We start from the raw sequence: 15,101 nt of genomic DNA on the forward strand, positions 1-15,101 counted from the left end.
GGACTCTTCCTAACTTTAAAAGTGATGTTTTATTATCTCTATGAGTCGCATCGCACTATGTCCCCACGCTGTGCGGCTGCGCCCTGTGAATGCCACGTACTGTCTGACGTTGACAGTGAGGAGGAAGCTTCCTGATGCTGGCCAGGACCCGGCTAGGCTAGCTAACATATTTTATTTTCACGGTTCGGGAGGAAAGCTGTGAAACACAGCGAGGTCTAGTCGTCTGATTCAGGTAAAGGATCATCTCTGTGTTGTGTTGTGTTGTTATTTGGTTTTAAACAGGCGGCGCTTTCCGTGCTAGCAATGTTTGACTGGTATGTTGCTAGCTAAGCGGCTAGCGTTAGCCGGCTAGTGTTATGAGCTAACGTCAGCGTAGCTCGCCCGAAACAGGTGTCGAGTCATGGGATGCAATTTCCAAATGATTCGTAACTAGTTCATTGTTGTCCAAATGAACGAGGTCAGAAAATACCATTCAGTTACAAATATGTTATCTTATATATCTCTGAATGTGAATTAAAGGGAGCTAACACAAGTTACAGAGGAAAACGCGTTGGCCGACCCATTGCTAAACAGTGAAATGAGTGTATACACTTTTGCTCCAGCTCTTGTAATTATACAATGATATACTGTTGCTCTTTACTCAGTATGGCTGGTTATATTATATAACTGGACACCTTTAACACAGCAGTGGTGAAACGATTTAGCTAATGTTAGCATTCAGTAGATAACTACTGTTTATGGGCCACTGACCGATGACTCTGCGATTGATCGTCTGTCCCGGTTAGCGTTAGCTTAATTACACCGTAATGACACTGTAAACGCCCGGTGTGGTATATGTAGCATCAGTTGAAAGCAGGTTGTTGTTGCTGTCCTCTTTTACTTCTAGTCTTTGCTCTTGCTAAACGTTAGCTACAGCTAAATCCCTAGCATCCAGCCAATTATTCATCTGGCTACTGGGTCAAGCAAAGCCGCAGCATTTCTGGAATTAAACTGACAGCACTGAAACTGTGCAGCCGAGATCATGAGCAGGTAACGTCATAGTTAATCCAGCTGGTGCCTACACGCACCCGCGATAGACATGTTGTTTTATGGCAGAATAATTACACATACCGTTAATATCTGCGCGTTTTCAGCTGTACTCGACATCGTCTTATCTAATCAGACGATATTTCTGGTCAAAGTCTGCAGGGAGGGTCGAGCCACCTCACTGGCTGATGTTTGACCCTGAGACCGCAGTTCAAGAGATACTGTGATGTTGGTGAACATGGTTGTTTGATCAAATCATCTGAGCAAAGGGCATCTCTCTCCTTCACTTCTGAGCTAATAAAGCTCAGTAAAGATGAGTTGCTAATTTCATCATGATCTCCTCAAGAAACTACCACACAAGGCCTCAAGTTGATTATGTTATCAGTTGGATGTGGTTAATATAATGTATCTTGGATGGATAGATTCACCAACAGTCGTTATTCCTAAAAACCTCTTAGGTTAATTTATAAACCATACAAGGCCAGTCTCTCAATCTGTCAACGAAAACCAAAAGCAAGATAGTACATCATCTGAATATATATATAAAATAGAGACAAAAACTGGGAATGACATCTATCAATACTGAGCAAGTGATTTTCATTGTTTTTAATCATGGTCTTTCTGCACAAAGTGCGGATTTTTTAGCTCTCCAGAATGCAAGACTTCTATTATTTGCAAGCCAACATGCTAAGTTTTGTCATCTGTCTTGTTTGTTTTCTTGCTCACAAGACGGTTGAAGTGACGCACATCAAAGTTTACAAAGCATTTCAAGTTTATTTCAGGTTTTTCATGAATCCATCCTGTCTCATGAATACAGGCAATGATCTAAGCTGAGGTTAATATAAAAAATGAGCTTCCAGCTAAATAAGTCTCATGAAACACATTGTTATAACACCTCATCACTATTGTCTTATTAGTACATCTCAATCTCCCTATATCCCTCTAGTGAACATCAATGATCTGTTCAAGTAGGGGCTTTGATGTAGCTTGAGCAATTTTGTGTCAATTGGACAATGTTACAGCAACTTCATTTTCACACTGATCAGTAGGTGGTGCTATGACCCTGAGGAAATATTGACACGTAGAGCTGTTCAGGCTTGGACTCTGATCATGAGACAGAAGTTTTGTGATGATAGGACTATGCACAGTGGAATTATGACAACGTCGTCTCCTTTGGCGAAGGATGAACCTTCGTCGTACCTTAATGTTTACACGGTTTGAGGAAATGTCCCAACTCTGAGAGAGAAACAGAGAGAGAGGGACGTCCCCTTTGCAAGACATCAACGATTCCTCTGACCTATGACCACTGACACTGTCACTGCAGAAGTGGAGTGGCTCAGCATCAGAGGATACATGGTTAATGTTTGTCTGAGATACAGAACATTGTGTTTTGATGGCATTTAATGTAACAAAAGTTCTGTAAGAATTTGAGCAATTCATTTGCGTGAAGAAAACAACAAAAATCCTTACAATATCAATAGGACCTCCCACTGTCTCCTTCTGTTCGGTGCTCGGGCCCTAATAATCATGCATCTGGTTGCTAGTGTGCCAATCATACAATATCAAGGGTTTTGTTTAACGTAGGGCAAAAACTTATATGACCTCAAACTGACATTAAGAAAAACAGAATGGTAATGTTGATGAGTTTGTTGTTTATAACATTTTCTTATTGTAAAGTGGTGGGAGCAGAGCAGGTCGAACTTTACCATGAACGGCCAGCTGGACCTGAGCGGGAAGCTGATCATCAAAGCACAGTTGGGTGACGACATCAGACGTATCCCTATCCACAATGAAGACATCACTTATGATGAGCTGGTGCTGATGATGCAGCGCGTCTTCAGGGGCAAACTGCAGAGTAATGATGAAGTTGCGATCAAATACAAGGATGAGGGTAAGTTCGGACACAAATCCTTTATCCGAGTTGGTATCAAAAATAAAAGTAATTGTTGATAATAACTTTTCCTCAGTTGAAGATCATAGGGAATCATCTTGCATCTCTTTTCCGTTTTTCAGATGACGACCTCATTACCATCTTCGACAGCTCTGACCTCTCCTTTGCAATCCAGTGTAGTAGAATACTCAAACTCACTTTGTTCGGTAAGATGTTAAAGCATTTACTTTCTCTATTGGTAAATTCTGTCCAAAGGAATCGAAAAATGTATGTCTGCAGATGTTGAAATCATCATGATAACCGATATGTCCCACATCAGATGTTACAGCAACTGGTCACTGGAGGGCAGTCTAGTTTATGCTTTACTCAACATGCCTCAACTCTTCACTGACTATGCACTCCCCTCTGACTCCGATTAGATGAAATTTCTTTGCGTCTCTAAGCATTCGTACAGCAAACAAACAGTGTCAAAGAAAAAAATATTTATTCATTTATGGCAGTTTTATTAGTTTCCTAATCACGATTTTAAATATGTGCCAGTTGTTCAGGAGGCCTATAGCAGTATCACTTTAGGTTTATGCCATAGAAGAATTTATAATAATTCCCAATCATCCAATAGGCCTCACCCTTACAAGTAAAACCTGTTAGGGTGTGTCAGAATACCAACAGGTTTACATACAACTCAAATTTAGGGTTATTCAAGGACTGATTTGAGATGGCAAACTATTATACAGGGATTTGCACTTATGGAAACATCGATGTGAAGAAATTCAATGTTCAAGATGCATTTAGTATCAAAAACCATAACGCACCATATCATGATGCTGTTTTTTATTATGTTATTTGTCGTGACGATGTGCGCTGTGCTCCACTCTGAGTCAGTCTATCCCCCAGTTGCTGCTTTAAGATATTTTCTTACTCCCAGTCTAAACCTAGTCCTGGCTCATCCTCACATGACATGACCTCACATGTAAATTAAATCTTCAGATTCAGGGAGAGCGAGAGTTGCTGGAGTTTCATTGCTGCCCGTGTTTCAGCACAGCAAGACAGGGAAACGTATGAGAGAAAAGAATGTCTCATGATCACTATTCTCCTATTTATTCTTCATAAGTAAAATATTTCACTCCTCAATCAATTTGGAAAACAAAGTTTGAAAGAATTAGCTTATGCCATGCAGTCCATGTAGGGTTGAAGATTGTGAAGTACCTTATAATAAACTATTAACTATAATTTCATTAAGTGAACACAGAAAGTTAAAATCGTCTTTTAAGAGCTGCCTGACTGAGAGACGAGCTGGATAGCAAACCAGTGCGCTCATGCCCAGTGTTCCCAGCTCCGTTGCCCCTCTGGCAGGGTGGAACTAATGAAGATGAGGCTCTAATTCCCTCTGTGAAAGATGATCCCTGTAGAGCCAGGTGTTCACAATGTGGAATAGAATTTGGGCAGATCATCTTTCATAATCCACACATACTTAGTATAGAATTATCAGCTTTTCCAGACTAATGAACTGCAGAAATCAGGTATCTCCTGTGTTTATTTTACAATGTCGTTTTATGTTTCATCTGTGATTGACTTTTAATGGTAATCATTATTTACTTAAACACAATGCAGGATTTGACTTGCTTCTCAATAGTATCAGTATAGTGTCAGTATTAATGTTCCTACAAACACTCACCAGAATCATTAGTCTGTATTTTCAATCTCCTTTCTTCCAATGTGAGGTTATGCCTGCTTATATTCTAGCCAGATTATATATTTGGTTTACCATCTGCGAGGCTATTGAGATATTTCTGTACACTCTCACCCAGAGTTTCCTCTGAGGTCAGTTGGAGACAACAGTCTGTGTCAATGATGCATAATGATGCCCTATTGATGGAGGTATTGACTCGACTACAGGATTGTTGTATTCTGTAAAAGCAAGTATTCATCATCCTGGAGGTCTAACACAAATGTTAGTTTCAGTATCTCGATTGGCTCACCTGGGTCCCCTCTCTTTGTCTTACGGTCTGCAGTGAATGGTCAGCCGCGGCCTTTGGAGTCCAGCCAGGTGAAGCACCTGCGCAGGGAGCTCATCGAGCTCAGGAATAAAGTCAACAACCTCCTGGACAGTCTGGAGCCCCCCACAGACCCTGGCCTGGCTGCCGCAGCACCGGAGAGTGGTAAGGAATCAGATACAAATGTACATGTCAGCACTTGAGCAGTGGGGGGGGGGGGGGGCATTTACAGACATTGTTGCCAATTTAGCACATTTTTGCTGGATTTACTGACCCAATTACCCATTTCGTTTTTTAAGTTTCTCTTTGAATCATCTTTCTTGGATACGTATAAATTCTGCCCATTGATGTGACGCACCCACACATACTTGTGCGCATAAAAAGGATTTAAAGTAGAAAAAAGGTTTACAACTCTAAACACCTGCATCTTATGCGCTATAGAAAACTCGCTGGATCCACAACAAGCATTATGCCCCATTAGGCACTGGCAGATGTGCATACATGCAGACAAACATGAGTTTTCTCTGTTTAGTTTTTTATTAACAAACATTGTGTTGGTTACCATAATCCGGCTGATCAGGACTACACAACCTTCTTAACAAGCACCACTTGATCATAATCCAACCTTCTCTGTGCTGTTTGTATGAAATTATACACCACATTTGTATTAAATTATTTACTGTATAGATACCAGTTTAGACATTTCAGCAGTTTGATTGTGGACCCTCACTAACATTACTCATAGCTCATGCAATAATACGTCCCTCCCTTGTCTGAACATGTTTTAAGCTGAAGAGCATGTGCTGTCAAATTATAGTATAATTTTAGACTGCTGTATTTTTCACCACTGCCTGAAAGCTGCAACTCAATGCGTATTTTATTTCTACTGACTCCTGAACTCGCAAATATTCATATGTAATTTGGCTTGAATCAAAGGTTGATTAAAACAAAGTGATGTTAGGTTAATTACCCCCCTTCACAGCATGTTATTGTTCATAGTGCAATAACAATGTTTACAATTGACCAAAATTATTACATATGTTATTCTATTGTCACATTTTTTTCCTCTTCCTCGCTGGTCTTTAAAATGTTCTCTGTCTATTTTTCTAGAATCAGTGGACGGACGTGAAAGCAAAGTTGTGGCAGGAGACCACACAGTTAAACAGGCCACTCCGGTCAGTGCGGCCAGCATGTCAGCCTTCGACCCTTTAAAGAACCAGGACGAGGTCAGCAAGAATGTCATCTCTGCTTTCGGCCTTAGTGAGGACCAGGCCCAAGGTACTGCTCACCGTCGAGCTGCAGAAATTAAAGGTCCTGTCTTAAGGTAGTCATGTGAAAAAGTAAATTCTCCACATGGACATTTTTTAACATATTTGAACAAACACACATTTGATCCTCTTGGAAAAAGTGTTGGTTAATAAAGGTGACATACTTAAACACATTACATGCAAGATTGTTGTTATTTTGCTGTCATTTTCTCGATTTAAATAAAATTAAACAGCAATTCATCACACTTTCAAATCCATAAAATTAGAGATTTTCTTGAAGTATGTCCCCTTTATCTGCAGACGCTGCATGTGAGAGGATCAAATGTTTGCTTGTTCAAATATTCAGAAAAAGTTAACAAAATCCATGGGATGGCCCTATGTTTTTTCACATGACTGTATTTGTATTGTTTCCCTGTGTGGTTGTCATGTTGAGTGGTCATATGTGTATATATATATATATATATACTCAATGTCCGTCTCTGTCTTTTTTTACCTTAGTAGCTCCACCATCAATTGCAGCAGATGAGCGCTCAGGAACCCCTGACAGCATCGCCTCCTCCTCATCTGCGGCCCCTCCGCCAGGAGTACCGCCCCAACCACAGGCTCCCTATCCTGGAGTACAGCAGGGACCCCCAGCTGGCATGGATGGTAAGACACGTCCACACAGAGATATTTCTTGAAAAAAAAACACTTATTCGTGTCATGTTTACAGCATGTAGCAAAACACACAGACTGAAGCAGATATGTGGTGTAAAGTCCTAAGGACCAGAGGGAGTCAGAGACCCTGCAGTTTGTATGGTTAAGCAATTCCATGTGTTTTACAGCTTTGCAGTTAAATGTGATGTTTATCCAACATTATGACCAAAGTAGCCTCAGTACATATGACACCTTGTTGAGCCAGACAGTTTGAATATATTGCCCTAAAATATGGATCCAATTGGTTTTCAAAAGAGTTCTTCCTGGGCTCATATAACCTTAGTGTAGGAAGCCTATATCTCATAACTTTTAGCTGATCTTATCTAGTTTACAGAACAGTTCATTTTACCTTGTACCTTTGGTTCTGTGAAGTTGTGATGGGCATTTTTTTGGGGGGTAATTCCTTGATCTGTCATTGACAAAAATAAGTCTGAAATTAATTGGCAGATTAATTTAAAAGAAATTACCTGCAGCTCCTGAAAATGTATGCCTGTAAAATTGTTTTAATGTTTATAGTTCAGTCCTCTCTTAACTCTAGTATTGCACATACTGTACATAATAATTGCATATTTCTGTAAAAGCCAAGGAACATACAGTACACGTATGACCCCATACTGTACTTTGGCCTGTTATGCAAGTTTTTTGTGCTTTCTTTCTTTCTATCTTGCCAACTACTTTTCAGATATATGGTTCAGTCAATGAAACATCAGAGAACTGTCACCAATCACAACTTCACAGAGCCAGAAGTACAAAATGAATACCTCAAAAAAATTGGTTTGCAATGATGCATGTTGAAGAAAGGCAGGAAAGGGTCCCACTTGAGTTTCTGGAACCAGAGAATATTTGTCATTTCATGTCACTCTTGACTGACCCACTTTTATTCATGTGTAATTTAGTTGCATGAAAGAATATTCTTAGAGAATGTCAGTCCCTGTTAATGTCATTGTTTAGTGAGCTGTGTTTCCTTACCCTCTCTATATTTTTCACTGGGACACAGACAGTATCACTTTCATCCTGTCAATAATCCTGAATTGATTAGATAAGTTATGTTTGATGTGAAGAGACCAACAGATTCTGATAAAATGTTGCAATTAATTGAAATCAACAAAACAAAATTGAAGATTAACTAATCATTGAATAGTATATAGTATATATCCAGAATCTTAGTTACCAATCGACATTGACAAATGTTTGCAGCCAACAGGTTCACAGTCTCTAGTACTACAAGCTTTTTAACTTTTTTAACTTTTTTGGTAATCAAATCCATTGTGTTGTTAAAACAGAGGGTTTCATGAATCACTTGGGTGGAGTCTTAATCAGGGTTTGTAAACAAGAGTATCCATAAAAAAAATGTATCTTACTCAGAGGAGGCCTTGTTGCAGCTCTCCCCCTGTGTGGGATTTTTAATATGATGTTTTAGATACAAATTACAGCTTCAGATAAAGATAAATGTATAACGGATCAGTGAGTATGTTGTCAAATAAGTACTTTATACTTTGCTTATTTTCTCTGCACAGTACTCTCAGGGACGTGGCGCAGGGGTTCGGTTTTCTTTGCCAATATCCCATGTCTTTTTTCCCTTACTCCTAACTTAACTGTAGGGAATTCCCTTATGTCCATTTTTGTTTTGAAGAAAGTCCCAGGCGGGTGCAGCCATGAAGGTGAAGCACTTTTGTGGTTAACCATTCTACAGTAAGCAGACTGGATTGTTTTCAGCTCGTGGTTTTGGCCCAGATAAGGCATAAAAAAGATGCCTCGTGTTGTACCCTACGAGAGCTGTAAATTGCTCTTCGAGCCATCACACCTGCCACACTAAAAAACCAGCGCACATGTGCAATGAATACTTCCATTTTAACTGGTGGTTCGTGGTTTGGCCTGCTTGGCGTTGCAGGGACTATCCTCTCAGCATGAGGTAAGATGGTCCAGAAGTGTTACTCAGTCAGTGTTGGCCAGTGACGCACCATGTTGCATACTAACAGCTTAACAGAAGGCCGTTCATGTTCTTTTTCGTTCCATTAACACAAGGACAGAGAGAAACAACAGACCTCGTTGTTTAATTAATGACTTGTTCTTGCCGACGTGATGTTTGATTCTGATGCAGTGACGAAGGGACATCATTGTGGAGGTCTATACCTCGGTCCAAGCTCTGCGTGAGTTTGAAATTGGCAGTTCAGCTTAGCTTACTGCGAGGAATGATAGGGCATGGGTTTGTGGAACTGTTATTGTTGAGTAATAGTTTCAAGTTGCTCATGCTCCATCAACATTACACCGCATCTGTCTTGCTCTGTGACGGTTGCATTCAGGTTGATATTTGTTATTTTTTAGTACATTTCATTTAAGTTATGATTATTAATGTGCTATATGTCAGATGCATATTTAATCCGCAGTTGTTAAGTAAGACACATTTGGAACAGGAACAGGGTTTTAAATGAAAAGTTTTTCATCAGACGGTAGAAGTGAATAATAAGGTGTACGGCTGTCACTTTTTCCATAAATCCAGTCTCAACTTCTGGCGGTTGTAACCCACAGATTTATTGTCATTCCTTTAATGTTCAGTTGCATGGTACAAAGTTGTCAAACAGCCTCGCCTTTGCCCATTGTTTTGCTGTCTTAAGGTGTAGAACAAAAAACACCTGTCATGCTCAGATGCTTTGGTGTCGTGATTGAACACTCAGAATGGATTGGGCTTTCCATTTTGTATTAAATAAATGTAATGTCACTGGCTTACTTTACAAAGGCAAACTATATGAGATAGCCTGATACACTTCTGGGCTTAATATTTTGTATTTGGTCATTAAGCTTTGAATATAACCCCATTAAATTGAATGTTAAAATTTTGTATAAAAGTGAGGTAGGCTGAACCCCCTGCTTGATCAGAAACTAACTCAGCTGAAGTCTCAGCATTTTTGTACCAGATGCAGGGTAATTATCCTGAATCTGTGACTAGAGGTGAGTTTTTACTTTCCTGTGGAGGGAGACAAGTAAGAAGATAATGCATCCACTGAGATCAGTAAAGTGTTGACATTACCCACATTTGCAGCTCTGGCTAGTTTCCGTCTAATGGCTGGTTGTTAAGATACTTCCAAGCCCAGCAGTAGACAATGAACGTCCTCTCTGTATCATTACCTTACAGTTTCCACTCTTCATCTCTTTTCTTAAATCCAAAGCTGCAGATGGTTGGCAAACAGAGACATGAGCTTGATCCTGCCCAGCCGCCTTTCCCGCTCAGCCGTTTCTTCACCCTTTGTCCTTGCATTATTCCCGTCTCTGCTTTCAGACTGTTTGTCAGTATTACATCCTCAAGGCAAAACAGAAAGCCAGTCGATGCACGAGAATTAAAAAAGGTCATACATAAGATTCAGCGCCAGCGGAGCATGTGTGGCCTTTGAAAGGTAGCCTTAAGCTCACTTTTAAAGCAAGATTAGATTGTTACCATAAGAATTCAGCTAACGAGATCCATAAGCAAATGGTAAACATTTCAACCTGTTGTCTCTCAGATGCTGAAGGAACCTTGGCAATAATTTACATCTGTTCAAGAATGAAACTGTAAACGTGGACATTTAATTAACTGAGCAGCTGAGACGTTTGCATGCAGGTCTTTATCAGTTGGGCAGATGTGTGATATGTTTATTTTTAAATGGGGCCGTGCATGCACAGAGGTCATCAGAACAACAGCCAAACACTTCTTTGTTCCATTGAACATTATTCTTCTAACTTAGGGATTTTCTCCTGTAACAATGCTACGCTGTCTTCAATGAGTCCCTGGTCATTTCCTCTGCCGTTATTTGACTTCTTGGCTACATTGGAGTAAAATGCTGGTCAGCGGGGTCAAACAGTTATTCTCCCATCCCTCTTACATAACACTCATGATGGATTACAGACCAGGGAGGACAGAAGGAGGAGCCAATTTCACACACATGCAGTTTCACACAATAAAGCGCACGGTGTTCATGTTTAAGCTGCTGTCAGAGAGATAACAGATGGTGCATCACTTCAGTGCCTTTAAAAAGACACCAGAGAGGTACAAAGTTTCTTGCTAAATATTTAGTTGTCAAGTGTCTTCCTGACCAATCCAAAATATTTGGCCTCTACTAGAGAAGAAAGAGTCTTAGCTGCTTGACTGTAGAGCCAAAACATTATGACCTCAGCTGCACAGACATGCACTCTTAATGGTTAGTTTGGGCATTTGTTTCTGAAACGCTTTATCTTATGTATTGAAATCCTCCTGAATAGCCTACGAATATAGTTGGCTGGAAAAAACCCGAAAAGAACCCAGTGGACTGCGTAGGACCATTATAAACAACACCAATCATTGCACTGCCTGTACCAGTTTCAGGCAGTGTGCGTTCATCTGTTCTCGGTGAATAGCTTTGAGAAGCACATCCGTCACATGTTGCAACATCCTTGAGCTGATTCATGGTTAGTTCCTCCTCTGGTCACTATGGACGCTGGGGACTGGCAGCACCTCATGATCGTGTTGGTCATAATCATTTTACTTTTGTCAAAGTAGCTCAGGTCTATGCATCTGCCCAATTCTACCTTATCCAACACATTTAACACGAGAGCCGGCTGTTTTTTTTTTTTTTTTGGCTCACTTGTGTATACTTATTCAAATGTGCTAACAGAAAGTGTATTTTTTTAAGTCTATGTTCTGCATGCAATGGTTTCAATTATGAGCCATTGGATACAAAATTAGGATTTTTTTCAATTGGAGAGTTTATTGATGATCTCTGACAGGACAGAATAACTCAATAGTTCTTAGTCTCCTTTCGACTTTGCAACGGTTTTGAACTCTCAAGAACAGAATGCAGCCGAAGCATCAATCCTCCCTTAAGACTGGAAAATCAGCACCAGTTTTACCAGCGGTTGAAAAATTGATGAACACCCGGTGCAGCCGTCTCTCGTTGCGCCTTCTCTCTTTCATTTGTTGTCACTCCAGGTTTAAATGCCAGCCAGGAGATTATGAGTAAGATTTAGGCCTTGTTCAGGGAGAATACTTGTTTGCCAAGTCCTTGCATGTTTCCTGAGCATGCAGGCATTCAGTGGAAAATGTAATGAGCAAATTAAAATAATTGAGAAAGTAATTTTCCATGTTTTTTTAAACTTGCAATGACATCATTGTCAAGCAAAATAGTAATGATCCTCACTATTCAGATGTGGTTGATATGTTTAACTTGATGCTTCAGGTTCCTTGGATCCTGAGATGTTTTAGTGGATTTGATGATGGCTGTCCTCCACATCTGCACATAGATAGTGTGGTGGACTGTTGAAAACATAGTTAGAGTGACTGTAGCTTTTGCCCTGATGCAGGAAAATTTGCCCAGCGCCATGAATATTTATCGTCTTGAAGCACCCCACTCGTGGATACATTTGCCAGCCATATTGTAAGGGGGATTACCTCTTTCTCATGTTTGTTTGTGTTTACATCTGCTGAGTCACCTGCACGCTGCACCGTGGCTCTGAGCCAATCCTGACTGTAATGTGCCACCAGGATTTGTGGGCACCAGACTTGAGGTTGCAGCTGTCTCCATCCAAGCGGTTGTGTGTTCTTTTTTCCAGATGCACATGTGTTTCCAGGAATACACAGACCCCACTTAACACTTTATCACTGTATGTGCCTTCGTGTACTACTTGGGTATTTGTTATTCAACAGAAAAGTGAACATGCAACCAAAAATAATTTGCTATTTAATTTCTGCCAGATTGTGTTATAGAGAGATGGATTTAAGGACCCCATTTCCCCCAGTAGTTATTCCTCGAAACTATGAACTGTGTCAGATTTTGGTCTGTGGGGGTAGCCTCTAAAATCACAGTCAAAGAGCTGTTCCAGATTTCAACACTTTAAATTACACAGAAAGATCATTGATGCTTTGTGACATTTATCTGATCACTGATCAGTGTAATTGTTGTGTAAAGACGTGCATTTGTCTGCCAGGGCCAAACATTCCCCTTAAATTCTATCAAGCTGCACCAAATTTCTCAGCCTCGAAGATATCAGTTATCAGCTAAATATGCCAGTTTTTTTTGTTTTTTTTCATCAAGTTCCTGATCTGTGAGAGAATATTTAAAAAATGCGGGGGGGGATCCTGATCCACCGCCTGAGTCAGATCTGCATCAAAATGGGTTCCTCCCTGTTTGTTTGGTGAAAGGATGTGGTATGGTTCAGTAGAATTTGTGTAATTTAGCTTACAAGCCTACAAATACACAAACTTACCAACAAGCATACAGCGGTGAGAAGGGATGTAATGGATGGTAAAAATGTTATGTTCTGATCATGTTGATCCTTGTCTCTTCAGGTCAGGTGTATCAACAGTACCAGGCTCCAGGTGGATACCAGCAGTCTGGTGCCCCACCACAGCAGCAGTATGGTATGCAGTACCCTGGTAAGAGTGAAAATTGTTACGATTTAAAATAAAATTAAAGGCTTGCTTTTGTGTTGTGAAGTTAGTCGTCCTCTCTCTCAGAGTAAATTACAGAGACTTGTTTCCTTTCTCAGCAGGATATAGCCCTCAGCCCGGAGCCCCTCAGCCTGGCCCACCACAGCAGCAGCAGCAGCAGCAGCAGCCACAGCAGCAGCCGCAGCAGCAGCAGCAGTTTCAGAACTACGCCCCTCCCTCCTCCCAGGCTCCCGCCCCTGGGCCAGCCCAAGCCCCTGCCCCAGCCCCGGGCTTCCAAGGTGGCCAGCAGCAGCCCCATCCACCTCAGGGAGGCCAGCAGTATCCACCAGGAGCCTTCCCTCCCCAAAACTATACCTCCCAGGCCTCCCAGCCTGCTAACTACAGCCTGCCTCCCAGCTCCCAGCCTAGCCCCGGATACCAGCCCCGCCAGGCATACACCGCACCTCCAGGCACCACTGTCACCCCTCCACCAGGAGCTGGTAACCCGTATGCCCGCAACCGCCCAACTTACGGCCAGGGCTATACTCAGCCAGGCCCTGGGTACCGGTAAAAAGAGGACAGCTGATGTTACTGATCCTCACACATACCCCAAACCCCCTACCCTCTGTGTGGCTCAAGCTGTTCTGATTGGGTGCAGGAAACATGGTTGACTGCTCTATATTTCCCTACTCCTTCAAATATCAAGTCCAAATATGAAACAAGCTACCCCCTCCCCTCGTTTGCACCAGTCTGATTGTTAGTGTTTGTCTCTTCAACATACCACAGTGTTCTGACCCTGCTGTGTTTCCCCGTTATTTTCCCCACCTGTCAACACCACCACCCTCCGCTCTGCCCTCTTGTCCCTGTCATTGTAACACAGTCTGTATGCACACACCTGGGAGACCAAAACAGGCCGTTGCACAAACTGTTTGTTGTTCTTTTCATGGTAACACTTTTTTTTGCGGGCAACATTTCCGCATATATGTCACACATGTCAGTGACAAACATCTCAACCGCTTGTGTTGCGTTAACGTTGCTTAGATGCATTTATAAGACACTAAATGAAAAGTTACCCCTTTGTTTTTTTGTTCTCTTGTGTTTATTTCATCTATTTTACCACCATGTCGGTATTAATGATGTGTTCTTGACTCTGCCCCGGGTTGGGAACACCAGCTAGGTGATGGCTTGTGGGAGGTGTAGATCCCAGTGTAATGAAGAAGGCTTGTTTTGTTCTAGCTCGTAATATCACCTTCAAAAAAAGTTTGTTATTCCTCTTTCTTTTTTTTTCTGATCACTGGTTTTTACTAATATATCAAATCAAATTTCACCTTCAAATGAGATTAGTTGTTTATGTATAAACTGTAACATTTTTTTCTTTAACCTAATAAATGATTGAGACCCAGCTGGAGTATGTTTCATTTCAATTTTACATTTTCATTTTGTGTTGCACTTGGCACCATTGTCTCGCTGTCTCTCTCTCTGTTAACACTATTGGTCGTTTATGAGTTCATGCTTCTGTCAAGTTTGGCTTCTCTCTTCCCTCTACTCGACGTGAATTTGGAAAGCTGTGGTAACGGTGGTGTTCATATTTAGTTTTCTTGCCTGTGGGTTGTGGTGGGACTGGGACATGAGGCACAGGGAGCGTGTGGTTAGTCGTTCATGTCTAACCGTCGCACTGAGAGCAATGAACAACATGCACATGGTTTATTTAAGATAATTAAGAAACGGGTGTTCAGCTACTCTCCACCGAGTGTGCCAATTGAAATCATTTGTTTTAGTTTGTTCCAATGTAAATTCTCCTGCAATATTGACAAAGTTAGCACAAAGTTAGGGATTTATCAAGTCTGGCT

General features: G+C 41.1%; 1 protein-coding gene across 4 annotated transcripts; it reads left to right on the top strand.

Annotated features, from left to right (window-relative positions):
- The first annotated feature begins 91 nt into the window (after nt 1-91).
- On the top strand, nt 92-14,653 carry tfg (trafficking from ER to golgi regulator). 4 transcript variants are annotated; one of them, XM_062402510.1, is made up of 8 exons: nt 92-232; nt 2,704-2,917; nt 3,040-3,123; nt 4,930-5,076; nt 6,022-6,222; nt 6,681-6,827; nt 13,171-13,257; nt 13,371-14,653. In XM_062402510.1, the coding sequence occupies exons 2-8, from the start codon at nt 2,734-2,736 to the stop codon at nt 13,820-13,822; spliced, it is 1,302 nt and encodes a 433-aa protein (XP_062258494.1). In that variant the 5' UTR covers nt 92-232; nt 2,704-2,733; the 3' UTR covers nt 13,823-14,653. The 4 variants fall into 4 exon arrangements, with proteins under 4 accessions (XP_062258494.1, XP_062258495.1, XP_062258496.1 ...); XM_062402511.1 differs by having other exon boundaries at nt 13,374-14,653; XM_062402512.1 differs by having other exon boundaries at nt 6,022-6,189; nt 6,678-6,827.
- The last annotated feature ends 448 nt before the right edge of the window (nt 14,654-15,101 follow it).

This window comes from Platichthys flesus, chromosome 13 (genome assembly GCF_949316205.1).
Source record: "Platichthys flesus chromosome 13, fPlaFle2.1, whole genome shotgun sequence".
NCBI classification, from domain to species: Eukaryota; Metazoa; Chordata; class Actinopteri; order Pleuronectiformes; family Pleuronectidae; genus Platichthys; species Platichthys flesus.

What these genes read in the sequence shown, in the direction of transcription:
- tfg (XM_062402510.1), top strand. Translation starts at nt 2,734, where the DNA reads ATGAACGGCCAGCTGGACCTGAGCGGGAAGCTGATCATCAAAGCACAG. An exon ending in GATCAAATACAAGGATGAGG is followed by an intron (nt 2,918 to 3,039) that starts GTAAGTTCGGAC and finishes TCCGTTTTTCAG; the next exon opens with ATGACGACCTCATTACCATC. An exon ending in TCGAGCTGCAGAAATTAAAG is followed by an intron (nt 6,223 to 6,680) that starts GTCCTGTCTTAA and finishes TTACCTTAGTAG; the next exon opens with CTCCACCATCAATTGCAGCA.